Genomic DNA, 27,775 nt, shown 5'->3' with positions numbered 1-27,775 from the left:
CTGCGTCCAGCTCTGGAGCCCTCAGCATAAGAAAGACACGGACCTGTTGGAGTGGGTCCAGAAGAGGGCCACGAAAATGATGAGGGAGATGGAACACCTCTGCTATGAAGAAAGGCTGAGAGAGTTGGGGTTGTTCAGCCTAGAGAAGAGAAGGCTTCGGGGAGACCTTATTGCAGCCTCTCAGTACTTAAAGGGGGCTTATAAAAAAGATGGCGGCAAACTTTTTAGCAGGGCCTGTTGCGACAGGACAAGGGGGAATGGCTTTAAACTAAAGGGGGGTAGATTTAGACTAGATATAAGGAAGAAATTTTTTACGCTGAGGGTGGTGAAACACTGGAAGAGGTTGCCCAGAGAGGTGGTGGATGCCCCATCCCTGGAAACATTCCAGGTCAGGCTGGACGGGGCTCTGAGTAAGCTGATCTAGTTGAAGATGTCCCTGCCCATGGCAGGGGGGTTGGACTAGATGACCTTTAGAGGTCCCTTCCAACCCAAAATTTTCTATGATTCTATGATTCTATATTCAGAAATTTCTAAGATCTGCAATTTCTCTGCTATTGCTTATACTGTGCTTTTTTGTTTACTGAAGCTGCGACAGCCTGTGCAACGACTACTTCAAACAAAACCCTCTATTTCTGCCAAAAGACAGAATAAAAATCGGCACCCATCCTGGAGTGTGGACAGAGGCTATGGCTGAGATTGGGGCATGGGTTTTTATCTGCTTTATCCTATAAAGCCCATCTTAAATCAGAGTATCTCTGTCTGATTCTTGGATGTGTGACTATCCACATCCTTGTTACTGTTCTGGGTCCCTCAGCACTGGGAATCTGTAGCCCTGTTTTGCCTTCTTGCTCCTGTGAAATCCTGCAGAAGTAATTTGGGCTTTTCATGGGTTCAAAAGCTTGAGCTTTTGGCAGGCTGGAGGCCCACACCATCACTCCTGCTCATCCAGCAGCTGCACAAAACTGTTTCCCCCTACGTCGTTGTGGGGATGCAAATTCATGTTTGAAAGCTTTGACCCCAGATTCATGCCATTGGTTTTAGGGGCAAGGAGGGACCAGTGGCTGAGTACATGGGTGGGGTCACATATATTTGTTAGTTGAATATTTTTTTAGTTGAAGCTTTAAATAAATCCTATTTGTTTCTTTCCTTCATCAAATTAGATAGATATGTGTTTTTGCATACATATTAATGAATATATATAAATATCTTGATTCTTTACCCAGACAGTACAGAACCCATGGTACCTCCGTGCTTCTGCCTCAACGGTGGCGTCTGTCAAGATGGAGCCTGCGTGTGCCCAGAGGAGTGGGTGGGATCTCTTTGTGAGATAGGTCAGTACAAGCCAGGCAGCATGGGCAGCTGGAATAATTTCAGGGAACCCCTCTGCTTTGGGAGGCCCTGATCTTCCCTCCCACCGAGACCTGCTCAGCAGGGTCGGATCCGCAAGCAGTGTCATGGCTCTTCTTGCTAGGTGAGGTCATATACTTCTCCCACTTCTGTCGCTCTTTCAAATGAGTAATATATCTGGGGAAGACATTACAGGTTTCAACTGTCTGTGGCCTGTTTCCAGCCAATTCGGCTTTTGTTTGAACTCCTCTGTTTGAAGATCACAGTGATTTGAAAATCTGATTCAGTCCTCAGTGGCCAGTACTGCCGTGTCTGGATCTGCCAGTGTTTAAGGGACACGATCCAGCTCGGCACCCTGCAGGACAATGCCTGTCCTCAGCTCCTGTTGCCACTGGCACTGGTTTTGGATGAGTCAAATTTCCTATGCCTGGCATAGCACTGGCCTGGTTGACTCCCATTTCAGTCCCCTCTGCCACAGCATGGCATCTCTACATTGCTGTATCTGGAGCGGGTGCTCCCAGATGATGCTGGGAGGGTGCTGGCTCACCGAGCCACAGTATCTCCAGAGCTGGTAAGATCCCCAGCTCACGCTTTCCAAGCCAACAATTCACACTGTGGCCAGTGTGACACACACATACCCTGTCATGTGTCAGCTGCACCTTTGTTAAATGAACCCACATGTTTGGTCAGAAGGATGTCAAAAGATCTGCTGCTTATCCAGGAAAATATTCTTGGTGAAGGCTGCTAAGTAGATGGAAACTTCAGGTCTCCCATGTAATTTCTCTTATGACAGGATGGGTAGCACATCCAACAAACAATGACAGATTGGATGGATTCATGATGGATTGGAACATTTGGGCAAAATGTTTCAGAGAAGTTGGCTTAAATAAAATAATCATGGCTGGGATTTCAGCACTGGAAACAAACCATTATGATGACTCTGTAATTCCCTATGTTCACTCCTCTGGTATTCTGTATTTGATTTGCTGTGAATTGCCTTAAAGAATAGATTTTCATAACTGTAGTTATTAAAATACATGAGGTAAGAATGTTTGGACAGGCATCATTAACTTGAAATAATAACAAACATTATTGCATTTACAAAATCTGAATTTTACTCTGTTTTCCTGAGGAATGTTTATACCGCCCATCTGTCTGTTGTTCCACCTTCTTGGCGACTTTAACTTGCTGACCAGTTTCAACTAAATTCACTAGATGGTTACAGGTCTTAAAGGTCTTGAGATCCTATGAGTTTTGCACATATCACTAGTTGGGTACAGAAGACCAACCCTGGAAATGCCTCACTGAGAAAAAGGCAAGAAGACTTACGCCAGCAGTGAGGAGGTGGGGGCCACATGGCCAGTCAATCCAGTCTAGTCACTGAGATGCATAGCTCTAAACTACCCATGAGATTTGTCTCCTCTCCACCAGCTAACAAAATAAAGATGTATATTTTATGTATTGGGAATCTGAAGATGGATGTAGGACACAGAGGTGTGTGGGGAGGTGAGGCATGATGGAGCATAAAGAGTGTGGGAACACGGTGCTAAAGGTGTTGGGGAAGCTGGAAGGAACTGCAGCCAGGTGTTCATGGTATAGAGGAGGTAATCTGGTTTATTGCCAGCAGGAGAGAACAGGGCATATAGGATAGACAACTTTTGTAAACCAATTACTTTTGTTCCAATGGTGATGGAAAATTTCCACTTGGCTTATATTTCACTCCTTTTGTACATTATGTTATGGTTACTTTCCTTCACAGATCGTGACAAAGGGCCTGGTTTTCTTCCTACTTGGGGTTTGTTTGGGTTTTTTTAAATTCTGGAGCAATTCTGCTGAAGTCAGAATATTTGCAATAATCTGAGATTTGCATCAGTGGGGAAAAAAGCACCAAACAATTTTATTTCAGATGGACTCTCTTTCATAAGTCCAAAACTAAGTAGTATAAATATGTATATAAACCAGCCCAAAACACTTTCAGATCAAAGCTTGAATAACTAGAAAGATAAAAAATAAAGCTTGAATAGGTACTCATGTATGAATGCGTATGTATTCATGCAGGAATGTAGCAACTTATTGCTGGCTTTTATCTGTCAGAAGGAAGGCAGGATCACCACAAAAGTATTCAAATCCATAGGTCTAGACAGGATTAATTCAAGACTGCTGAAAGACCTGGTGTCTCTGTGGGGCTGCTATCTGTCACCTATGGTGACAAAGGGAGGCCACAGAGAACTGAAAAAAGGCCAACATTATGTCCACCTTTAAGAAAGGCAAGAAGGAGGACTGAGGGAACCATAAGCCAGTCAGGCTTACCTCAGGCCCTAAAAGTATTATGGAGCACGTCCTCTTGGAGTCTATTTGCATGCATGTGAAAGACAAGAAAATAATCAGGAACAGCATGGATTTACAAAGGGCAAATCATGTCTGACCAACCTGACTGCCTTCTGTGTGAAATAACTGGCTATGTAGACAACAGAAGAGCTACAGATGTAATGTACCTTGATTTTAGAGATACCTTTGACACCATCTCCCTCAGCATTCTTGTTTGGTAGGTGAAGATGTACGAGTTGGGTAAATGAACGGTTAGCTGGGTTGAAAATAAACTCAACAGCCAAGCTCAAACGGTAGCGATCAGTGACTTGATTAGAATATTGTAAAAGTAGAGTAACCTGCTGGTCGACACTAGGACCAGTATCATTTAATGTCTTCATCATTCATGAGCAATGACACAGCATGCTCTCTCAGCAAATCTGCAGACAATACTAAACCTGGGGCGGGGCAGAGGTATTGTTGACACAGTTAATGGCAGAGCTTCAATGCAGAAGAATCTTGAGAAACCTGAGGATCATGCCAACAGAAACCTCACAGTGTCCAACAAGGACAAGTGCCAATCTCCATGCCAGGGACATTGGTACAGACCAGGAACTTGCTGGCTGAGGAGCAGCTAGCTGCTGGATAGCACCTGGGAGTGATGGTGGATACCAAGTTCAATATGAGCCAAGAGCATGTGTTCATTGCAAACAGGGCAGAGCAGCTGTGCTTTGTGGAGGGAGACAGGTTGACGGACATTATTACCCTCCCCTTCCTGGCACTGGTGAGGCACCACCAGCAAATACATGTTTAGTTTTGCCCCCTGCACCCCAGGCTAAAAACACTTGGAGAAACTGGAGGGGGTCCAGCAGGATGCGGTGAGCATGGTGAGGGGCCTAGGGCGGGTGGCCTACAGGGCGCACTTGAGGGAGCTGGGCTCGTTCAGTGTGCTGAAGAGGAGGCTGAGGGCAGAGCTCATAGCAGCCTCCAGCCAACTGAGTGCGAGTTGCAAAGACCATTGAATCCAAACTGCTTCCGGTAGCACCAGATGGCACAGTCATAAATTGCAGTTTGAGAGGCTGACATGGAGCATGAAGAGAAATGTTTTGGTTAGAAAGGTAGCGTGTCACTGGAACATGTTTCCCAGTGAAGATGTGGAGCCTCTGTTTGGCCTAGATACCCTCCAGAGGTTCCTGTCACCTCACATTTTTGAGACACCCTGCTAATCACCGCCTGGCAAGCGAGGTTCAGGTATGGTGCCATAAGGCAGACCTAATCTTTGCAGAGTCACGCGTCCTTATTTGTTCATAAACATTCCTATAGAAGGAAAGTGTCATTGTGTCATGGGAAACTGAAACCCTATAGAAAACAAGAACCACAGAAAGTTACATGACTTGGCAAGGAAGCCTGTGCCAAAACAGGAAGAACACTCCAGGTCTCCTGAGCTCCCCTCAGGACCCCAACCATAAGTATGCTTCTTTGACTCAGTCCTGCTAATTGGACGCAGTCAGCTGAAGTGTGGTCCGAATTAGCAAAAGTTAGCAAAAACAGGATGTTGCAAGTCCTAAGACCAAACAAAAATTGTCTGCCTGTGTGCTGCAGTATTTTTTCCAAGTGTTTGCAGCATTGCAAAGTAAATTTGTGTTAAGTTATAGCAGCATGGTATGACATGAGAATGCAATAGGCTGCCATACTGGGTCAGGCCATGGGTCCACTGAGCTCGTCATCCTGCCTTTAGACGTAGCCAGGTGCTTAGGCAAGGCGTGGGGTTTGGGGTGGCCACCCTGTCCCATTCCAGCAGGCAGTGGGGCAGAGACTTCCTGTGCCAGAAGCCACATCCAACCCTTCATGGTTCAGAGTCACAAAGGACCGTACCCCATTAATTGTCCAAACCCCATTTGGAGCAAATGTGTATTTTTGCCCCCTGCTGTATTCTGTGGCATTAGGTTACCAAATCTAATTTCTGCCTGGGTAACAAGACTCTGGAAGTGAAGCTTTATAATCTTTTACAAATTTTCTAGGACAAAGGCAGTGAAAATAGGAGAGATGGCAAAAAGTTTGGGCTTTTAGGGTTTCAGTGACTTCATAAATATAACTGGTAGCAGCTCAGCAGCTTGGGTTTAGACAAGATTTACCCAAGTGCTTTTATTTCCTTTAGGGCAAAAGATTCAATGAGTTTCTATTGTCTCAGTACTATTTTATTTTTAAAAATTGGTCCTTGTACTAAAAATACTTGATCTGGATATATGTTTTTTTTTCCTTCTGTGCAGTTAATTTCTGTGAAGCCAGTACTTGCACAGTGAACATTTCTGAAAGCGTTATAAAAAACCTTACTTTTGAACGGATTGTAGTGGGTAAATATGGCAACTCCAAAGAAAAATGCGAACCTGATACTGTGAATGGTATGTGTTTCTTTCTTTTCACTTCTACTTCCCAAAAGTAAATGTAAGGTTTGTGAAAGATGTCGGATTATTAGAGCCAGGACACCATAGCTCAGGCAGCAGGAGCGCAAACCTTTCCACACAGCTTTCTACCCCAAATGCAGAAAATTTAAGGTACGCACGCCGAGTTGTACCTGTGCCTGTCTGGGACTGGGCTGAGAGTCAGTTAATATCTGCTCCTGAACAGCCTTTTGATAGAAAATTAATCTATTTATATCCTGCTATTTAGCATTGGGATTCAGGATGCTTTCCATCCTGAACTGTCTCAGCTTTCAGAGACCTCGTAGAGGAGTTAAGTGTTGCACGCTGCTCCGTGTGCCCTTTACATTTCTTCCACGACACAACATATAAACTATGTTTTTCAGGACATGATAAAAAGTCTTTCTGATAGCTCAGTGCTGATGCCTGTGCCTCCTGTTTAAGAGATGTGTTTCTGCAGCTCTAGCATAACTAAACCTATCTGAATTTGGCATGAATAATGTCAGCCACTCTGACAAGATTGTGTATGTGAGTATAAAACACCTGTTCTAAAAAGCACAATAACTAGTTAAATAATGGATGGTCACTTGTAACACTGAAAGACAAGTATTTTACATGCAAACAGAAAATAACACTGGACAGGGTGTCATATCCACAGTACAGTTTTAATTCCCAATGACGTCATGTGCATGTGCATGTGAGTGAGTGCTTCTGTACTAAATGTGTATCTTTCTGCTTTTACATAATTACAGGTAACACTTCAATAGCAATCCGGATGTGCTCCAGAGAAGTAAGAACTCCTACTTTAGAGCCCCCCAAAATTCTGAATTGTAATGAAAATCTGGACTCCTTAGCATCACAGGTAATCTTAAATTACTATTTAAACAGTGTCTGAGATTCTGCATCATCTCAAGAAAAAAAAAAAAGATATAGGAAATTGAGGCAGGAAATATATGTGTTACATTTCTTAAAACTTTGCAGAAAGGAAAATGAACGACCAAAGCCTTTTTCAGTGGCATTCTTGGCATGTGCCTGCTTTGCAAATGGCCTGAATTTCCAACGGTGATTATTTTCTTTTGCTTGGTTTTGCCTGAACACAGCACCCCATTTCATAGTTCTTAACTGGCCTGCAATTTCCTCAGCCAGGTTCCCAGTTCACAGCAATCACCTCTGAATGGAGGCGATGCCGACCCAGGATACCAAATCAGCGAGAAAGTGAAGGGGATTTGGAGAAAACTGGCATGGGGAAACGAAGCGATGCTGACACTGACACGTTAGGAAGGCTTAAGAGCGAAGCCTTTCCATTCAGTCCTGCGATCAGCTGAACACAGACGAAACTCTTCTGTCCCCTCAAGAATTCAAAACCAAGCTCTCCTGTATGAATGACAAACTCTTCCTGATAAAATCCATAAACCCCTAAGCCTTGCTTTAAGGCTTAGCTCTGCTGTATCTACAAAACACGGAGAGCTGAACATGACTAAGCGCGTTACAGACAGTGACTACTTCTCTTCTTCTGCTTCTGCGTTTCGTTTCCTTATCACTAGTCCCACTTGGAAAAAAAAAAAGAAAAAAAGAAACCAGCTACAGCCCCTTTAAATAAGAGAAGGCCTTTTCATCAAGCATTTTTGCTTGTCTATTGTACATTCAACCCAATGTTTCACCTGCCTGGATCCTTTGATGGGAAACCCTTGAGCTCAGTATTATATTTTCCCAGTACATAGCCTTCACTAAACGGTTCAAATATCAAATCTTCTCTAAAGTAATATATAATGTTACTAGTAGCTATTTCTAATGCTAATAAGAGACAACATAAGGTTGCAACATAAAGTTATTCCGCTGCCGTTAGTAATTTGGGGTTTTGTTACGAGTTGTGATGTCGTGCTGCCACCTAGTGAGCCCAGGGCAGCTCGGGGTGCACGGGTGACTCCTGGGAAATGGGAGGAGGAGGTGCTCATGCTAGTAATCCAGAGCCCAGGTTTAAAGGGATTTTATTCCTTTTAAGTACAAATATTTACTTCGAATGCAAGGTCGTGCTAAAAGTCGGAATTAAGAACAGTGAAAATAGGCGTTCACGATGTACTGTTTGTTCATGGTGCATATGCAGCTGTTTTCAAGACAAATAATATCGTCCCCGGTAATGATAAATGCAAATTTCCTTCCTTCCTATGCAACACATTCACCTTTCTTTCCTATCATTCCAAGCTTTATAAACACTTCAAAGCTGCATGATTGAATTAATCTTGTTTTTGATAGCTTCCCAACGTAAAAAATTTAGGAACTATTCAGTTATTGAAGTTATTCATTTAAGCTATTCATTGACTGGATTAGAAAAGTGATGACTTGATACACTGTTTAGCTGATCTCCATAGACTGTGAAGGAAATTCTCCTGATGATTAGCAGATTTTCCATCATCTCTTTAAGTCTTAAGCTATACCTTCATATAACATACAGCTAATGCTTTATCTTTTTTTGTGTTTAGACTCTTAAGATACTATAGACATTTACGCTCTACCCATTAAGTGCTAACTGACTTGAACTGGACCCAACCAGTGTTTCTAGAAATTCTTATTAGTATCTCCAGTACCAGAATATTTTCTTTGTTTTTTCTACATTTATTCCAAGCTGACACTATATACAATGTAGTGAAGTGAGGATAATGTTCTCGGTGCAGGTTATGAGCACTGTGTTGAGGAGCACGATTATTCTGGATGACATTTCTCAAGTTCCTCTGATGGCTTTTCAAAAAATCGCGTTCTGGTTATTTAAGGAATAGTGAAAGGTGTACAGAAGTTTACAGACTCAGAAGCTCAATGACCTCAAGACAAAGGGGAGGTCCTGCTGCTGTCTACAGCAACCTTATGGCAAGGTGTTGAAAATGATGGGGCCAAGCTCTTCTTTGAGGTGCGCAGTTTTAGGATGAGTGGCAACCAAGACAAGTGGCAACATGGGAAATTCCAATTAGATAAGAGAAAATTTTCCCCCTTGACACTGGTCAAACACAAGCAGGTTTCTGAGGGAGGTTGTGGATATTCGAAGTGAGCCCCTGAGCAGCCTGGTCTCAGCTGGCCCTGTTGGGCTAGGGGACTTCCAGGGCTCCCTTCCAACCCAATCTACTACAGGAGTCCATGAAATCATCCCCTAGGGAGAATTTGCAAACGCTGTGTACTTGACATGAACAGAAACAATTTAGACCACCAATTGCTTGTATATTTTGATTTTATGTGAGAATGTTATAAAAGTGGTGACTCTTTTTCCTTTTCTCATTTTCTTCCTGTTGAACGGCATTTTCCTAACAGGTTGAAACTGCAGAGTCCAGCAGTGTTTCAGCTATTGCAAGTAACACTCAAATCCTCACCTCCATGCCAGACCAACTAACGACACAGAACATCTCTGCTGCTGTGAACATCGCAGTGCAGATTCTGAAAAAGCCAAATATATCAGAAGACTCTCAGGTGAGACTTATTAAGACTAAAATAAGACTATTGTGGCTTAATATTTGGGATATCAATTCTGTCCCCCCTCTACCAGCAGAAGGAACACTCTCCTTCCTCTAATTGTACGTAACACCACAACCAAATGCATTCATTTTGCCATTCAGCATAGTTAGTTAAGTGGCCTTGAGTGCATACTTGTAGAATCACTGCTGGGTCAGTTCTCAGAGGTGAGTGTAAATTTGTTTCTTATCAGCTGTTTAGACTTGCACATATCTGAAATTCTAATATAAGCATCATTTGACGTTTAAGCTAATAATTCAATCCTTACTGTCTAAATTAACAAGTGTGGTATTTATGAACCCATGGGTGCAAAGCTTGTGTTCTCTCAAATGGCATCCTGTACTTTGTTTACTCTGTTGTGTGTACTTTCAAGCAATGCTTATTAAGTGTTCTTACTTTGCCCATCCACTATGTAGCACATAGGGTGATTTATTTCAATTGCATTTGAATATTGCCTTTTTTCTGCTTGTCTCAGGCATCTGTGACAGTAATGGCTACAGTGAGTCAACTCTTGGATGCCAACGAAACAGAATTCAACCACAATAATCTTGTCAATGTTACAACAAGGTAACTTCAGCTTTTGCCATTTTTTTAGATGTAGTAAACTGCATTTTCCCTTCTGTTTCAGGATGAAAGTGGTTCATGGACAAGTCAAAACATTTTTAGTGTTCAGCTCCAATATGCAATTTCATTGATTCAGTAGATTTATACCAACATAAACAATTTTGGCTGGATTTTTCTGCTTTGGAGAAGGGATGAGAATAGGGAATGAGGAGCAGTTTCCATTGGAGAACCAAATCAGAGAGGAAGGTCAGAAACTGAACCTGTAGCTGTATGTTAACAAATAATGGTAACTTTTATCCCACTCATTATTTCAATACAGCCTCACGAAAACATTGGAGAAATTTTCTTTGACTGGCAACATCTCGCAGCCCAATGTCGCAATCCAGTCTGCTCCACTGAAATTAAGCTCCTCTACGATTCTGTTTTCGGCACAGAGAGGTAAGTCTGTGTGTGTTGTTGGATTTACCTGGACAAGGCGGTATGTACCATAAATCCTAATGCATCCACTGCTAATTTTTGCAGATACAGCACTGGAATATTATCAGTCAACAAAACTAGAAATACATGAAAATGTCCCTGGGCTTGTTGGTGACCTCAATACAGAAGTTCAGATACTGTTCAACATTATAAATAACAGTAAGTTCTTTCTCCTACTGAAAACTGTGCCTGGGAAAATTTTGAATGAATATTCACTAAAAATCTCCTTTGAAAAAACCTCTTAGCCAATATAAACAATACATGTTGGTTTTTGTGCATACTGATGCCATACGGTGGTACAAGAAAAGCACGTGTCAAATGAGCTGGATAATCTTATTTATGGATTAATGCACATGTACATGTAATGGCCAGAACACTTTTGGTGTTTGGGACTTTTCCATTTGTTTTGTTTTCTAAAATTGAGAATGTAATGAATCTTTGGCCATACCTCTACAGACATCAAGATCAAGAGCTAGTACATATGTACCTTCCTTGAAAATCCAAAGACATCAACCATTTCAACTGAAATTACCACTACTGTCAGGTGTCAGCCAGGACATACACATCCTCACACCTACATATTGGGATAGTCTTTAATGGCATGGTCACATGGGATTTTTCCAGATGTCCATCACTTACACTCTGCAGTGCTCGGAGGATAAATTGGTGTTGCCCAGGAGGAAAAAAAAAAAAAGCTTATAGTTCCTCTGCTTCATTTGCTGCAGAAGCTGGTGGGTGTTGTGGAGCTGAGCTTTGAACATGTGCATTTCTATGACATGCTAAAAATCACAAGTTTCAGACTGGGCACCCGAAACCAGCAGACTTGTCCTCAGTCTCTCCGTATAGTGACAGTAACACTAAGACATCACAGCACAAGATTATAATGAAGGTGAAGTTTGTGGAGCGCTTAGATATCATAATGCTGAACATCATTCGTATACAAGCCCACAGGGAAATGAATAATTCAGTCCTCTCATCAGGGTTAGAAAAGACTCGAAGAGATAAATCAGGTAGCCCCACACACCCAGCAATGACAATTAAAAAAACACTGAATAGCTCATTAACTGGTCACTGTCCTTTCTGTTCACTGTTCCAGACAACAATCCTGTGGAAAAACAGTGTGACCATGAAGCCTTTATCATAATGCCTGTATATCATAACACTTCCCTCAAGAGAGCTAGATTGAATGCACAGCTTGTCTTAAAAAACCCCCAATTTCTTCAATATTAAACGCACAATTGTGACTTTTTTTGATATAAAGTTACATTAGTCTCTCTTGATGATGAAATCAGAGAGAGATCAAATCAGTCTCTCTTGATCTTAAATAAAAAGTATAAAATCAAGAACAAAATCCATTATATAAACCAGCATTTTTGCTTCCTCACTTAAGCAATGATTTAGACTAGTGATTTAAATCACTTAGATGAAATCTCTCTAATTTGGTAGAAAAGTGCAAAAGAAACAAAGTCCAAAAGTTGGATCTGAAGGCAAAAGCCAGCCAACCTCTTTTATCCTCTGACTTCCTATTATCTGCAAATGTCCCTGGTGTTACTATTTCTTATTTAGTGTTATTAAAAGCCTGGCCATTTGGCGTATGTGTATGTATTGGGATTTAGGATATTATTTTCCTCATTACCGGTATTTTTCCACAGAAATGACATAAGAGAAGGGTAATAATTATTTTCACACTCCACCTCAGCAAAAATTGAAGATGACTCTCTTGAGATTCATGGGAAGAGAAGCTCTTCTCTACTTCTTAAATGGATTCTAAATAAATATCTAAACAAAAATCTGCTATAAATACTGGATGTGTGAAACAGCATAGGCTTCTTCAAAGACATCAGCTTCTCTGTTATCTGCTATCCATACCTACTTTTCTGTTTGCCTCACGAAGGTTCATCAGACAATGGAAGAGTTGGCTTTGTCCTGTATCAAAATGACAAACTCTTCCAGTCAAGGATTTATCAGAGTCATGGTAGTTTCTCTAAACAAATCGTCTCTGGCAACATTGATGGTGGAAGAATCAGTGGTGTTGAAATAGCCTTCAGTCCCAAGGTAAGCCTCTGTAAGGAAATGCCATCTTCAGCTTGAACCAGAGGCTGCCCTTACCCTACTACCTGTCTTCAGGACTTTATTCAAGCAGAGGGGGGTTTTTTGGCATACTGCCTTGATTTCTGGCAACAAGCAGTTGAGGGAGTTTGTGGGATGTATAGGTGACATAAGTGAAGGGTATTTAGATAACGTGGCATAGAAAACATTTTTCAACTTTTGTATTTAACACCTGATGTTACTGACTCAGTACTGCTAAACTAGGATGTCTGCAAGCAAAACTGTATACCAGAGTGGATTTTTCCTAGGGTAGATTAGTCCTAAATCAGGAACGAAAAAAGCCAGGTCCCTGGAGGACAATTTTTCTTTCCAGAAGACTATCAAAATTTTTGAAAACAAGTAAAAGTCAACATGATTGGAATAGCCCAATACACCTATCAATGTGAGGAGTGTTCATTTTTCATACTATCTTTTAACTCCTCCTTCCAGTTAAAATCATTGTGTGTTTTGTTTTGACTTCCTCCCCTAGGAACTGATTCCAGATGTTACTGCCTTCTTGTAGGAAATGCTCTATGTGAGTGCCCATTTGCCCAAATAACTGAATTTTTAGATAATATGTACTCATGTTTAGCATGGTTTCTCCAGAAAACTGTAGTTGGCTGCTTCTTACAATATTTAACAAAGGTTTGAAGCTCAAATACATGCATATGATAGATCAGTAATCATCATCATGGATCCATACAGTTAAGTGATCCAGGAAACACGTCATTGCTAAGGAAATCACTGAAACAAACTTATAATTTATTTTTTTACTCCTACTTTTATTCCTTATTTTTAATTGAACTACCTAGTACTGTGAATAGTTGTTTTCACTACTCATTTGCACTTCAAGCTGCTCGTTGCTTATTAAAAAGCAGTTCTAATTGCAGTACCCTGCAGAAGTATGTTTTCTGAAAATGACTGCATGCAGTTTGACATATGACTGCACGAGCACCGCTGTGCTGCAGGAGTGGAGGGGATGGTTCACGGCATTTATCATTGTTTGCTCCCTGTTACAGTGTGGATTCAGCTCCAGTTAGCAGTAATTTAATGCTACTAATATCTGAAAGCTGTTGTTTGGCTTACACAGAATTAATCTGGCAGTTGTTTAATGCCTAGTCAATGTGTGTCTGAACCGTAATTACCTGAATAATTCACAGAAATGGGTAATTTCATTGGCAATCTTGACTGAGAAAGGCACACAAAGTAAGTTCAAAATGCCAAATTATGCTGCTATTGATATCGTTCATAAGGTTTACTGGAAACCCCGTAAATCCCTTAGTAGCTGTCAGCTCCCCTTTCAGAGGATAATTGTCAGTACACACCGTTTGCTGGTGCATATCTGTTTATGTTTCTGTAGCCACTTTTTCTTCTTGCAATCCCAATCCATAGTACAACACATCCGAACGGCAGCTGCGTGATCACGCCTGTGTCTTTTGGGACTATACTGTCAACGACTGGAGCACCACCGGCTGTGCCAAAGGAAGAGACCAGTTCTTGAGATGCAGGTGTAATCACACTACTAATTTTGCTGTCCTGATGGTAGGGCATTGTCCTTTCTTGAATGGGAAGAGTTTGTTGGGTTTTTTCATTTGTTTGGTTGTTTTCAACTGTAAGAGCAGCATGCCAATGTAAGGGCATAGGCACGCTGAGCTAGAAGGCACAGGAGTTTAAGATGTCCCCATGGACTTGCTTCTGACCTGTGGCAGAGCTGTCAAATTGGAACACGCGCGTTGTCCCCAGGCTGCTGGAAAGCCAAATGTATTGGCGAGTCCTGGCTTCCTCTGATACAAATTGTGGCTACACCCACCTGCCTTTGCACCCCAGCAGCAGGGAAGTGCTGGCGCAATTAATTCCTCTTGCTCAGCTGTGCTAGCTTCCAGCTCTGCACCTCCACTGCTGCAGCTGGTTGTTAAAAGAGTGTATGTCTAAACCCTAAAGTGCCCCAAGAGGAACAGTAGAGTAGCTTGCGATCTGTCTTAGCTGTGGTACTGCCTTCTGTTGGGTAAATAACTCGAAGTACTTAGTATTAACTACTTTCTTTGCTTATATGTTTATAAAAAGCAAACACTCTGTAAATATTAAGCCTGCTACCATTAAGTTTTATATATTGCCCTCTTGCAGGAGCAAGACTATTTAGGAATGACTGTCTCTCTCTGACGTTTGTTATTCTTTCAGTATTTGTCTCAGCTTCTCTAAACAAAACACTCCCTGGGTAAAATGACATGTCTGTGGTCATTGACTTCAGGAGTGACAGGATTTCAGAGTTTCTTTTTATTCTGTCTTCCTAGAACAGCATTTCCATATTTGTAATATTTACTTGTTTCTGTATTTCCCTTTATCTTATGCATGGTCTTATTGCATACAACGACTATATTCTAAGAGAAGATTCCCACCCACTTATGCAAAGACAATGGTATTTTCTGTTTCACTGAATAAGTTTACATTAACTTGCTGCTTTTTTGCTTACAAACAAAGACTGGTTTTGATTTGTAGTTCTTTACAACATCTTACCTTAGACCTTACAGAATCATAGAATAGAATCACAGAATCATTTAGGTTGGAAAAGATCCTTAAGATCATCGAGTCTAACCGTTAACCTAGCACTGCCAAGTCCACCTCTGAACCATGTCCCTAAGCACCACATCTACATGTCTTTTAAATACCTCCAGGGATGGTGACTCAACCACTTCCCTGGGCAGCCTGTTCCAATGCTTGGCAAGCCTTTTGGTGAAGAAATTTTTCCTAGTATCCAATCTAAACCTCCCCTGGCGCCACTTGAGGCCATTTCCTCTCGTCCTTTCACCAGTTACTTGGGAGAAGAGACCAACACCCACCTCGCTACAACCTCCTTTCAGGTAGTTGTAGAGAGCGATGAGGTCTCCCCTCAGCCTCCTTTTCTCCAGACTAAACAACTCCAGTTCCCTCAGCCGCTCCTCATAAGACTTGTGCTCTAGAGCCTTCATCAGCTTCGTTGCCCTTCTCTGGACACGCTCCAGCATCTCAACGTCCTTCTTGTAGTGAGGGGCCCAAAACTGAACACAGTATTGGAGGTGCGGCCTCACCAGTGCTGAGTACAGGGGGACAATCACTTCCTTAGTCCTGCTGGCCACACAATTTCTGATACAGGCCAGGATGCCATTGGCCTTCTTGGCCACCTGGGCACACTGCCGGCTCATGTTCAGCTGGCTGTCGACCAAAAGTCCTCCGAAGTCAAAATCAGAATGCACATCAATATGAAAAGTTAAAGCTACTCTCTCCAGTCTGTGTCACCTTGTATTTTTCTATGAATGATTTAATCTGCTATTTTGCTAAATATTTGATTGACAACATTAAGTCTCTTTTTGGAGTTCTTCACAAGCTTCTCTAGTTTTGAGGTCTGGAATAATTTTGTTTGAGTTGAAAATGTTGGTAGTGGCTACCAACAGTCATAATTTTACTAAAACATTTTCATTTCTATGTGCAATTAGAAACACAAATTTTAGAAAGAAAATTATCTCTTCTCATCTTATAACTGATACAATTTGTTTTCTAGGCCTTTCAGATAAAATATAAATATGCAAAGCCTTTGGAGTACATTTCTTACATTGGTGTTGGATTGTCCATTGCCGGTCTGGTCATTACCATTTTGTTTCAAATATTCACTAGGTAAGAGTGAAGATGTAAAAGTGCAAGTATTTTACACTAAGTTACAATATTTTGCTCTGTATATAGTTTGAGGAAAACAAAGAGAGTACCCAGTTTAGAACATATTGCGATACTATTGATCAGCAAGTAATATTAAAAAAAAAAAGAGCTAATCACGTAGCATAGCTTGGGAAGTAAGTGTGGCTTCCTGCTTAAAGTGAAGACACAAGATGTCTCAACCATACCACTCATCTAGATGAAACTAACCTTTCTGTTAATGTTAATCTTTTAATGTGAGGATATCTACATATATGTTTATTATTCAATAAATCCACCTCCAAAAATGTGCAATTTGAAAAGAAATGATATAACAGAGTATGGAAGAGCCCAGTCTGGTAAAAGGCCAAGCCTTTCACAGGAAACACTGGGCATGGCTGCTGACAAGAAAAATCTTTCCATCGCTTTGACAGGGCAGCTCACCAGCTGTAAGATAATAAAGCAGGCAGTGTGCTACTGAGGATTAGGTCAAGGGTTGATCATTTTACCATGGACTCCCATCATCATGTCTAAAAATTTGATGTCTGGGTTATGTCCCAGAGTGACATTTGTCCCATCTACACGGGGTAAAGGCAGTCTGCCATTTCTGTTGCATTTCATGTCCCCCGCTGTCCCACTGACATGTCTGTTACTACCTTGGCCAGGCAGTTGACAGCACAGACCCAGTGCTGTATATTGCTATGTTGATCCATGCTACACGTTGAGGTGTTTAGTTCATTACTCTCACTTAATATTAGGCTTTTAAAATGTATAACAGTATTCCACCACCAGCATGGCCTCCTTTTTATTTTCCTGTATGCCCTGTACCCTGGTATTACCAGTTACCAATAAGCCTGTTACGTTGGTGTCTTCATGTAAGGCTAGTCATTTCAGCCCACTGTCTTGCCGCTTAGGCTTTCAGCATTCACGTAGAAGCATATATATCACTCCTCAGGTCCTCTTCTTGCTATCCTATTTAAATGTTACTCTGCTTTCTGTTGCCTGTTTGATAGTTTCTATACTCTGTTGCTTTCTGTTTATAAAACGTCTGTAGAGAACAGATGATTTCAAAGCACCATGATTATACAGCAATGTAGGTTATGTACACTGCTTGTGCTACAGTTTTATTGTGAGTGACTTAACTCAGATACAATTGCAGCAAACTTGCTTGATGGACGTGCCCGTGACTAACGGTGTCATGCGATTCCCCCTTGAACAAAGAGCAAAGTCATGCCAACAGAGTTGTAGTTATTGCAGGTGAATGCATGTTTCTCATCCTGCTTGCACTAATGTAGATTCGGAGCAATTCCATCACGGTCAATGTATTTTAGATTGTAGGAGCTTCCAGACTCTGCCTTTTAAATGCATTTATAAGACAGCATTTGGAAGTGGAGGTTTATTATTCTCTTTTACCTTGAAGAGTATTTAGAAACACTTGTCTTAAGCTATTCCACCTCTTAACACTGAAGAAAAGGATTCTGAAAAGAGCAGAGTGGAAAAAAGAAAATGCATCCCAACTGCTGTTGGAAAGGGCCTGGTCCTAAAAGGTGCTGGGTATTCTCTGTTCTGGTTGAAATCAGACAAAACTGATGGATTTGGTAAGTTGTCTGAGAGTAATGACGGTGTAGAATTCTGTAAACAAGTTATTGCTTTGTTTTCTGTCTGTATTAAAGACCGCACACTCTAGCTTGCTTTTAATGTCAATGGAAATGAGGAAGTATTTTACAGTTTTTCTTATTTTGCTCTACTTTTTTCTCCTAAATGTATTCCTACCAATAGGAAAACTCGGAAGTCGTCTGTAACGTGGATGTTAGTGAGTCTCTGTGTCTCTATGCTCATTTTTAACATCATCTTCATCTCTGGAATTGAAAACCAAAATGCCAGGAATCACAGCAGCAATACCACCAGCTACTACCAGCAATATCTTCCTTATGATACCGACAGTAACACCTTACTCACATCTGACGTGGTAGATCCTCCCGCAGACTCCTGGTGTACGGTCGTGGCTGTCCTACTGCACTACTTTTTGTTGGCGACATTTATGTGGACAGCACTCAATTCTGCACAGTTGTACTTACTGCTGCTTAGAGCCATGAAGCCCCTGCCTGGACACTTCCTCGGAACCATGTCAGTAATTGGATGGGGTAAGATTTAAAGTCATATATATGGCAACTCTTACCAAAGTATCAGTACATAGTACATTCAGGGAGAGTTGTAAAGATAGTAGATCAGTAGAGAGCAATTATAATCAGTATCTCTGGTTTAGCGCAACATGATTTAATAAATAATCTCCCGTTACTGCTCACACAACTGGTATAAGCTGAGCTCGTTTTCATTGTCCTGTTACAGCACTGAAACTGATAGCTTGTTCACTACCACAGCAACTTAGGTCTGTTGCATGCAGGAGGAATTTTCACAGTAATCAAGGCATTCAACCATCTGTCAACTAAGTAAAAAATCTTTCAGACACGGTGATTGCATATATGGACTCAAATTCTTCATTTAGATATCTCTGAGATTCCTCGTGACCTCAGCCAGAGCCTTGCATGCACCCAAAAGCAAGGACTGACCGACACCATTTGTTACGTATTAATAAGCAAAGAGCACATTCTTAAGACAGTACAGCAGTTAGCAGCAACACTGCAAGCTGAAAGGGAACTACTTGGACAACTGAAGACAGATGCCCACTAGGTAAAATCAAAATCTCGGCCTCCTTCAAGAAACTCTTCAAATACAGCGTACGGTGATACCTGCCTTTTCCATGTTGTGTATTCAGCTTGTGTGGTGTGTTGTTTCTGATGGCATCTACCAAGCAGTTTTAGATCCCAATTGTTTTACTACTATGTTTTGCATTTGGGTGGAGGTAGAGGCAATTCCTCTAAAACTTTTAGAATTTGGACTGCATGTGCAAGCCAGAAAACGTTCAGTGAAAGCTATCTGGCTACGCTTCACTGTGCTCCATGTATATTTGCATGACAGCACAGCATTAGGTTCTTCACTGTGTCCCATCACTAGTTACACCTGTCCGAAATAGCATGATTCTGACTCACTGCTTTTCAGACCTACTTTGAGAGCACAGCAAATACTTGGCAGTCTGGAAGATCGCTAGTAGGGCTGAAGGAGGGAGAGAAGCAGAAAAGACTTTAAGAAGCATGCTTATTTCACAGACAAAAACTTGTATGGGAGGCTCCTTCCCATGAGATGTGCCACTTAGACTCTTACAACAGGTAGGCAGGAGACATGGAAGACAGGAAGCAAAGCACAGGCATCGAGGAGGCAACCCCAGACTGCCATGCTTCTCGGAGGGCAAAAGTTACCCTCTGCATCAAGCTGGTATGAAATGTAATGTGCTTGGTGCAGAATTTTTCTTAAATTACTTTCCCACTGCCGACAAGAAGGTAGGATTGCACAGCTGTGATGAGGGAGTCAGTACAGCACAGGAGTGAGTTTGCTCTGTCACCATTGGCATTGTCTTTGGAAGCTGTTGTTGAAGCTCTTTAACGGCAAAAATCAGCAAGTCATGGACATGAGCTGTCCTCAGAAAAATAGTGCTCACAACCCTCAGTCCTGCCTTTTCTCTAGGCTATTAAAACCCCACTTAGCTTAGTGCAAGGCAGATGAAACAGAGCTCTTAAAATCTATGGATTTTAGGAGGCAAGAAGCTGTTTGTGTGGAAAGGAGATAAGGTATGTCTGTGCAACTGAACAATAAATTTCTAATGTCTCTCCTATTAATTAGGAATCCCTGCTGTAGTAGTTGCAATAACACTTGGAGCTACTTACAGAGAAGGAAAAGCTTTAAACTACCGGCAGGAAGAATTGTAAGTTCATGTATTATTACAATACTTGCTACCCCACACCTTTTGTGATGGCTTACTATTAATACAATTCTAGATTTATTGTTGGTATACTATTTTGTATATCTAAGTACTTAAAAGAAAACAAAACTCTTCACTCAAGCTAAACATTCACTATAAGGAATTGCAGCTTCTCCCCACTAAGGATTCAGGGTACTAGATCCACATCTGCCTTGAATCCTCCTGCAAGATCCCCTGTGACTTTAAATGGAAGCTGTAGGTGCTCTTAGCCTAACTGAAATTCAAGACCTTCATTTAAGTGCATAACTGCATTTCAGCACCTAAACTTAATCCTCCCATTTATTTAAAATCTTTCTGGCCAACATAACTATATTCCTATTTACCCTGTGTTTTTGGTATCTGCATTCATTTGAGTACCCACATACCGAAGCAGGCTATCAGGCTTACAGTGTACCTTGGTGATAGTGGATGATACAGAACAAAGGTAGACTTCTTTCGGAAATGTAAACACAAACCCCCTTCCACATAGTGGCCATCTCATGATACTCATTTAAGGAGTGTTGACTTCCAACTTGAGATTATTTGGCAATGAAAAAAAGAGGTAAGGATTATTGCAGGATAACCCTGTCCTCCTGAAGTTGCCCGTTTTTGTTTCAACCTTCGTCCATTAGGTCTCCCCTATTACTCTTTAGCTCTATTATAATATATACCCTAAAGATAAACTTGCATATGATGGCCAGGTACCTATTTGGTTAGTTATATTGCACGTTATTATATTTCTCTATGCAATTTTTTTGATAAATCATTTTGCATTCCCCAGAGAAAGAGAAGCTTGATTGAAAGCCCTCAGTTCTCAAGGAATGGTTGCCTTCCAGAGATAGGTTAACACGACGTAGAAAGCCCTATGAGGTCTTTCAGGGTGAAAAATGGAATATTATTTTGTTTTGTTTTGGTATTCTGAATAATGTGTCTAACAAATCTTTTGAAATGGTCTCTCTTTATATTAAAAGTTGCTGGCTTGCAGCACTGGATCAAAATCAGAATTTCAGCGCGCAAAAGCCCATGTTGTGGTCATTCCTTTTGCCAGTAGCACTCATACTTCTGTTTAACATCATCATCTTCATCAAGATCACAGTCTCTGTGATATGGAAGAAGAACGAGAATTTGACAAGGTGAGATGGCATAGGACTCCTCAGATCTTTCAGCAAATGTATTCCTCGGTCTCTTGTCACCAGCTCAGACTTGTCACGAACTCAGATTTTTGACAAAATCTCTTGCTTTAAAGAAATGTACACTTAAAGCAGTCAGAAAATGAATTCCGTTGTTGCAATGGGTCAGACTTTGTTCAAGTGCGTATCAATGAACACATTTCAGGCTTTTGCCCCCTTCTTTTTTGGTTGCAGTGTTACTCAACTTCAGTGAAGGTTATCCCCAATTTAAATCAATATAAGTGAAAGCAGAGCTGGGTCCAGCCAAATGGGAATTATGAATTTCTCAGCACATCTGAATGTCAGGCCAGTTCTCTAGCAGCTTTGAAGCAGATTTACTTGCTCAATTTTACATCAACACTCCATATATTGTCACAGGCTGCGTGTCACAAATGCTGCAGTGTACATTGTATTATTTAAAAGGTATTTGCTTTAATTTTTATTAATCCCATGGAACTGATCTGTTCAACAAAAATTTGCACCATTTCTTCATTCCTCTTACGTACAATTTTCATGGTTGGCGCAAACCAAAATACCTTATCTCTGACTCCTCTCAGGCTTGAGAGAAACTGGATATCCAAACTTCATTGGCAGCTTATTCTTATATTCAAAATTGAGCACATTTGGACTGAAGTTATAAGCTTATACTAGCCAACATATTAATTTTCAATGCTTCTTGTTGCCTTGCTAAACCTCACTTTTTTGTCAAAGAAAGGTACATCCAAGCTACGTATTCCAAACACAGATTATTCTGATAAGCTTGGATATATTTCTTTTTCTGGATTTCTTCTCTGGGTGATACCTCAAACATATGTAGGGAGGTGTGTGTTCTCAACTCACCTGAATAACACATCTTTGCACCACAGCCCTCAATAAATAAAATAGAAAGTTTAAAACTCAGAAGACATTAAATGGTATAGAGAACGACTTAATAACTTTTTGCTGTGTGTTTCTAGGAATAAAAAGGATTCATTTATGAAAAAGATGATTGGCACTATCTCTATAGTTGTAGTGCTCGGAATCACCTGGACGATAGGCTACTTCATGTTAATAAGTCATGAAGAAACAAGTCTGGTTTTCAGCTATCTGTTCTGCATTTTGAATGCTACCCAGGTAAAGTATTTAGCAATTCTGAGACTAATAATTGAGATAATGGAAAAGAAGATGTCGAATTTATTTGTTCTATAGCTTGCTATAGTCTGGGAACTTATTGGAAAGCAGTTATAGGGATTCAGAATTTTTGTTCAGAAAGGGATGCTATCCTTCTTGTCTGTCACTCATAACACTTCTCCCATTGTGCAAATCAATGTGGGATTTTATTTCAAGGTCACCACTGAAAAGACCTTCCTGTCTGAGCGGCTTCTCTTATACCAAATCATATATAAAATTATATTCAGAGTGAATATCAGGAAAAAACTTCCGCATCAGCTGTGGGAGAGTCCCAGGGAAGCAACTAGAGCTTTGTGGCTTCGCAATGATTCTGGATAAAAGCCTACAGGAAAGCATCTGCCTCTTTTTCTCCCGTGACCCTGCTGGATTCTTGGCTTTATCGTATAAGGCATATGAAGTACTTGGAGTAATGGATCGTTCACTATTACACCACTGAATATTTTCTACAAAACAGATAATCGGACATATGTGAAAATCCCCTTATCCCTAAATATTAAGTTGTTTACTATCAGTTTGATGTACTGAAAACTGAGGGCCTGTACACCATTGGGGATCAGGTCTGCAAACTCTCCGTGCAAAAAGTCCTGAAATGATTGTTACTATACTGACGGATGGATTATACCTGCGATTTAAAACTGAAATCACGAACAGAGATAGAATACAGATCCTCCTATTTAAAACCATGAGCCCTTTTTCTTTTTGTAACCCAGGATACTCCCGATTAATGCTTGAAATGAGAATTTAGAAGGACCCGCATAGAAATTTCAAAGTCCTGTTTCCCTCCGTGTGTGTCTGCTTGAATTGCTGATAGGACACACCAGCCACACTTAATGCTTATGGCATGCTCAGGCAGGTCTTACCTTCATCTGATCCAGCAGAAGGTAATAATACGATTGTGAGACACGCTAGTTAATCCATTACAATGTGCAAATGAGGCGACTATGGTTGCAAACCCATAGTTACATGGAATAACTTTCCTATTGAAAGTACTTCTTGTATTTCAAGGTATTAATGTCATTGTTAGTGGTTACTGAAAATTGTTTTGTGGTTGTTTTTCAAGTCAAATAATATTGACTAATCTTTTCTGGTTTTATCAGCAAAATACTAACTCCACACTTCCATTTACTCTACAGGGACTTCAGATTTGTATTCTGTACACGTTCAGATCACCAATCTTCAAGAAAAAAGTTTCTGAAGTGTTTCCTGTTTTCTGGGTGCCAGAGGTACCACTGTACCTGCATTCAAAAACTTACTACATTTCAAAATCACAGCCTGCAAAACATTCACAGGAAACTTTCAGATCAGTCCAGACTTCTTCAGAGACTATTTCCTTGTCTACCTTCCCCAACTGCAGTTAGAAACCTGGAAATACGTAAAATGCAATCCTGCATTTTTCATGGTTTGTTCCATGTAGATCTCACAGGTATCTCGAATGATGGACATACCACTCCAACTGCAGGTAGCTGGAAATAGATCATAAGCCAAGACCACCAGGCGGCAAAAGCAGGACCACAGGCTAGCAAGACTGTGCAATTGTTAACCAGCAATGCCGTGCTAGATCCTCTTGATACCACTTGTATTGCATGTCACTGAGGAAGGTCTTTGAAAGGAGCTGAGGTTATTATAGTTTTATACTACAGTAAGATGTATAGAAGTTGCTCTATTTATGCCCTTCTCATTTTTCAGGCCTGTTGAGCATGTTTACCTAGCCTATGCACTGTAGCTCTCCTCCCCCTTTTGTAAGAACAATTTCAATTTAATTGGAAACCAAAAGGTAAATCAACAAAGAGCTCAGTTCTCCTTGGCTCTGGGTCCAAATTCTACTTACTACGTCCAAAATGTGTTGGCTTGGTCTTTACAGAAGAAAATCTGTCTCTTAATCTGTCTTTTAAATTTCCCAGCTACAACTTCTTTATTATAAATGGTAATTAGACAAAATATTCTCTTTTCATATGAGAAAATGAAAAAAAGAAGTTAGATGCTTGAAGAAACAGGCTAGGAAAGAAATTAGTTATAAATATGTAACATAGGTCCTATTCACATCACCCCCAGCACTAGCCTGTCGTAGGAAGCAGGTTCACTTTCGGGGGCGGATGGGTGTTACCAGAATAGCAGCTGGAGTGCTTCCGTTAGCAGCCTGCTCTGAACTGACTTTGGGCTGCACCTTCCTCTCTGTTTCTGTGTCCTTTGGCTTTATGGGGAGCTTGGAAGAGGGGCCCCTTGACCTAGGCATCAAGAGTTTGGTTTCTAAACTTAGGCTGTAAGTAAATATAAACCCTCCCCCTTCTCCATCCATCTTTTATTAATATTACTCAGTACAAAAAGGTTGAAAGCAACGGCAAAGGGAGAGGGGAGAAGAGTTTCTGGCTGTTGAAGTGAGGAGTAAGGGAAGAGGAGAGTACCTTGACGGAAGGAAGCGTATGGTGGCTTGAGCACAACCGGTGTGTGAGGCTCAAGCAGCTCGTCCCACTTTGTGACTCCGAGCAAAGCAGTAAGGCCCACTGTAGTGGGTTCTTGTCTAAGGAATGGGAGTAGTTATACTGACTCATCCCATTCTCCCCTGTGTGAGAAAAAAGCCTGAGAAGTTTATACAGGTAATTCTAAAAAATCTTACTTCTTTATTCTGTTCTCTGAACAAATATCTTTGTATGTTTTGCCATCTCTGGTTTTAATAAAATAGGAACACCATGTTGAATTCTAAATAATCTGGTTTAAGAAGAGTGGTCAGATTTACCTCCCTCTCTCGTTTTTTTCTGAAAATGAACGTGGTGTGTTTTGAAAACTTCCAAGCTGCTCCAAATAAGGTCACGGGCATGATCAAATGCGATGGCTGAACATTTAGGGATAGCACCTCTGAGCACACTGGGCATCGTACATGAGACTTTCTGCATGTTTTCATAGAAGTGTTTCAGTGGTCCTGAGAAGTTCTCTGTGTCTTAGAAATCCGTGTTCGCTCTATGAAGCAGAAAATAAATGTCCTCTAGCATTCATAAGCCTCCAGACAGAGCAGTCGTATCAGATACAAGGCTGAAGTTCATCACCACTGCTCCAGAAAAGGCAGAGAAGGTCATTAATAGCTATCTAGGAAAGGTAATTCATACTTTTTTTTTTGGACAGGAAGTTTATGTTTCTATGGGCATCCATTTTTTAATTTGTAAATCAAATGTATAATACCTGCCTTTGTCAATTCCTTCAATTTCATTGAAGAAAGAGTATTTTAGAAATTATAGTGTGGTTTAGGAAGGATGATATTTGATCGTGTTGTAAACCACAGCTAGACACTGTGAGGATGCCTCCTTAAATGAGTGATAATATTTTCTAGACTTTGATATTTTTCCCCACAAACAAAAATATTCTCTAAAGCACATCCCATTTAATTTTGAGCACAGCTCTTTAAAAAAAACTAATAAATATATTGTCTCCATATTGTACCAAAAAACAAGCAAAAAACCCAAGAATAATATGAAGAATTGAATTGGAAAAGTGTTGACTTTTGACTAATTAAATTAAACATCCTGTATCTAGGTATTTCAGATGTTAATAAAATGCTGTTATAGCCAACACTGAGCACGTCTCACCTAACGGGAAACATTTTCAGCATAAAAACCCCCAGAAAATTATACATTTTATGGCTTTTTTTTTCATCCAGGGAATCCTAATTTCATAAATGGAACGAAGCAAAATGATTTTTTTCAGGTTGAAATGCGGAGATAGCCTCTAATTGCAAACCCAGCTTATTTACGCATCCTGCTGTATATCTGGCTTACTGTACCCGAAATGTGGAGATAGCCTCTAATTGCAAGCCCAGCTTATCTACACATCCAGCTGTGCATTACACGTCTTGCTATATATCATGCTTGCTGTCACAAGAATCTGTCTAATGAGAAAGCATACCGGTTTAGACTGGGTTAGTAGTTGGCACAAGACCTGAAGGAGCATAGAGCATGCCCCACCACCTAAGGTGAAAAGTTCATAAGGAGGAAGACTTCGGGCCTTCCTCCAAGAGACCCCAGCCCGCGACCACCAGATAGCAGTGCGCAGGCGTCAGTAGGAGGAGAAATAGGGTAATGGCTTATTTTAATAACCACACCCCACTCCTCGGTAACATGATGAATATGGATCACGTCTCTATACATATGAATGAATTAATGTCATGAATACCCTCATGTCCGTCCCTGCTGTGTGCAAGCTAGGAGGAGCTATCCCCCTTGCACCCGGCGCCAGAATAAACCTACCTGCTTTATAACTCTTTGGAGTTGTGAAGTTTGTTTCCGCGCGTCAAGGTTATATGCTTGTTACAGGAACAATAGTTCAGCTCTTATCTACACGTGGAATATATTGATCTTAATAACGTAGTGAACTTTGGTATTCCTTGCGATATGTGGGCTTTACGGATCACAAAGTTTCTTCTTGTTAACACTCTGGAAACACTGCTTTGATAAAGAAATGGATTGGAAAAGGATTGAATCATCAGTACAAAGGTATGAAATATGAGAGGCGGAGTTGATGTGTGTAACGGATGGAAAAGTCCTATTTTCCAGATCTCTTCCCTGTATTTTTAAAAGCAAAGAGACAAATTTTATTTTTGGCATTGAAAATGCACAAGTTATTTCTAAATATTTTCTAATACTTATCAAACAAGCCTCCTGAACCACTCCCCTCCTCCTCCTCAAAATATTTAGAATTAAAAACACCTATCATATTAAGCTTTTTTCGCCCCTCTTTCCATTTCAGTGGTGCTGAACACCTGCTTATCGCCAGTCGGACTTGTTATTACACTCCTCTAAGCAGAGACAAAGCTCTAAGCAAAGACAAAAAAATCAAACTCCTACGACTTTTTTCTTGTCCCAGCAGAAGTCCCAGCAGAAATCGCCTTTTGCAAGCCCCGCTTTTCAAGACACTGAAGAAAAGAGGCACCTCTAACCCCAGGAAATGACCGACCACAGTCGTGCTTTAGCTAGCCCTGCGTGGGTACTCCCGTCACGCGTACTAGCACCTGTAGCTTCACTTACAAAGGAAGCAAGGAACCTGAAATACCCTCGCGTAGCAGAAGGTCCAGCTCCAGCAGCCCTGGGAGGGGGGGCGCTCAGCGGCCCCCCCCCTGCACCTTCAGCAGAGGAAACTCGGGCAACCAGCTGCAGAGCCGCCCCCTTCGCTCCGGGGCGGACGAGGTTAGCAGCGGCCGCCTGCAAGGGCAAGCCTTGTCACGGAAATGGCTG

General features: G+C 41.1%; 1 protein-coding gene across 1 annotated transcript in view; it reads left to right on the top strand.

Moving 5' to 3' along the window:
* GPR128 (G protein-coupled receptor 128) overlaps nucleotides 1–23,914 on the top strand; it is a 29,768-nt gene extending 5,854 nt beyond the window's left edge. Inside the window, exons 2-16 of the mRNA XM_009324032.1 lie at nucleotides 1,224–1,331; nucleotides 5,925–6,056; nucleotides 6,827–6,936; nucleotides 9,372–9,527; nucleotides 10,045–10,136; nucleotides 10,453–10,571; nucleotides 10,656–10,769; nucleotides 12,505–12,665; nucleotides 14,091–14,240; nucleotides 16,234–16,346; nucleotides 18,141–18,505; nucleotides 20,100–20,181; nucleotides 21,189–21,350; nucleotides 22,343–22,499; nucleotides 23,690–23,914. Coding sequence (XP_009322307.1) covers nucleotides 1,224–1,331; nucleotides 5,925–6,056; nucleotides 6,827–6,936; nucleotides 9,372–9,527; nucleotides 10,045–10,136; nucleotides 10,453–10,571; nucleotides 10,656–10,769; nucleotides 12,505–12,665; nucleotides 14,091–14,240; nucleotides 16,234–16,346; nucleotides 18,141–18,505; nucleotides 20,100–20,181; nucleotides 21,189–21,350; nucleotides 22,343–22,499; nucleotides 23,690–23,914 — 2,246 coding nt within the window. The remainder of the gene's footprint in view (nucleotides 1–1,223; nucleotides 1,332–5,924; nucleotides 6,057–6,826; nucleotides 6,937–9,371; nucleotides 9,528–10,044; nucleotides 10,137–10,452; nucleotides 10,572–10,655; nucleotides 10,770–12,504; nucleotides 12,666–14,090; nucleotides 14,241–16,233; nucleotides 16,347–18,140; nucleotides 18,506–20,099; nucleotides 20,182–21,188; nucleotides 21,351–22,342; nucleotides 22,500–23,689) is intronic.
* Nucleotides 23,915–27,775: the final 3,861 nt, after the last annotated feature.

The sequence above is a fragment of the Pygoscelis adeliae genome, unplaced genomic scaffold (assembly GCF_000699105.1).
Source record: "Pygoscelis adeliae isolate BGI_AS28 unplaced genomic scaffold, ASM69910v1 Scaffold55, whole genome shotgun sequence".
Lineage (NCBI taxonomy): Eukaryota > Metazoa > Chordata > Aves > Sphenisciformes > Spheniscidae > Pygoscelis > Pygoscelis adeliae.
The sequence above is the reverse complement of the archived record's forward strand: the minus strand, read 5'-3'. Positions and strand labels throughout refer to the sequence as shown.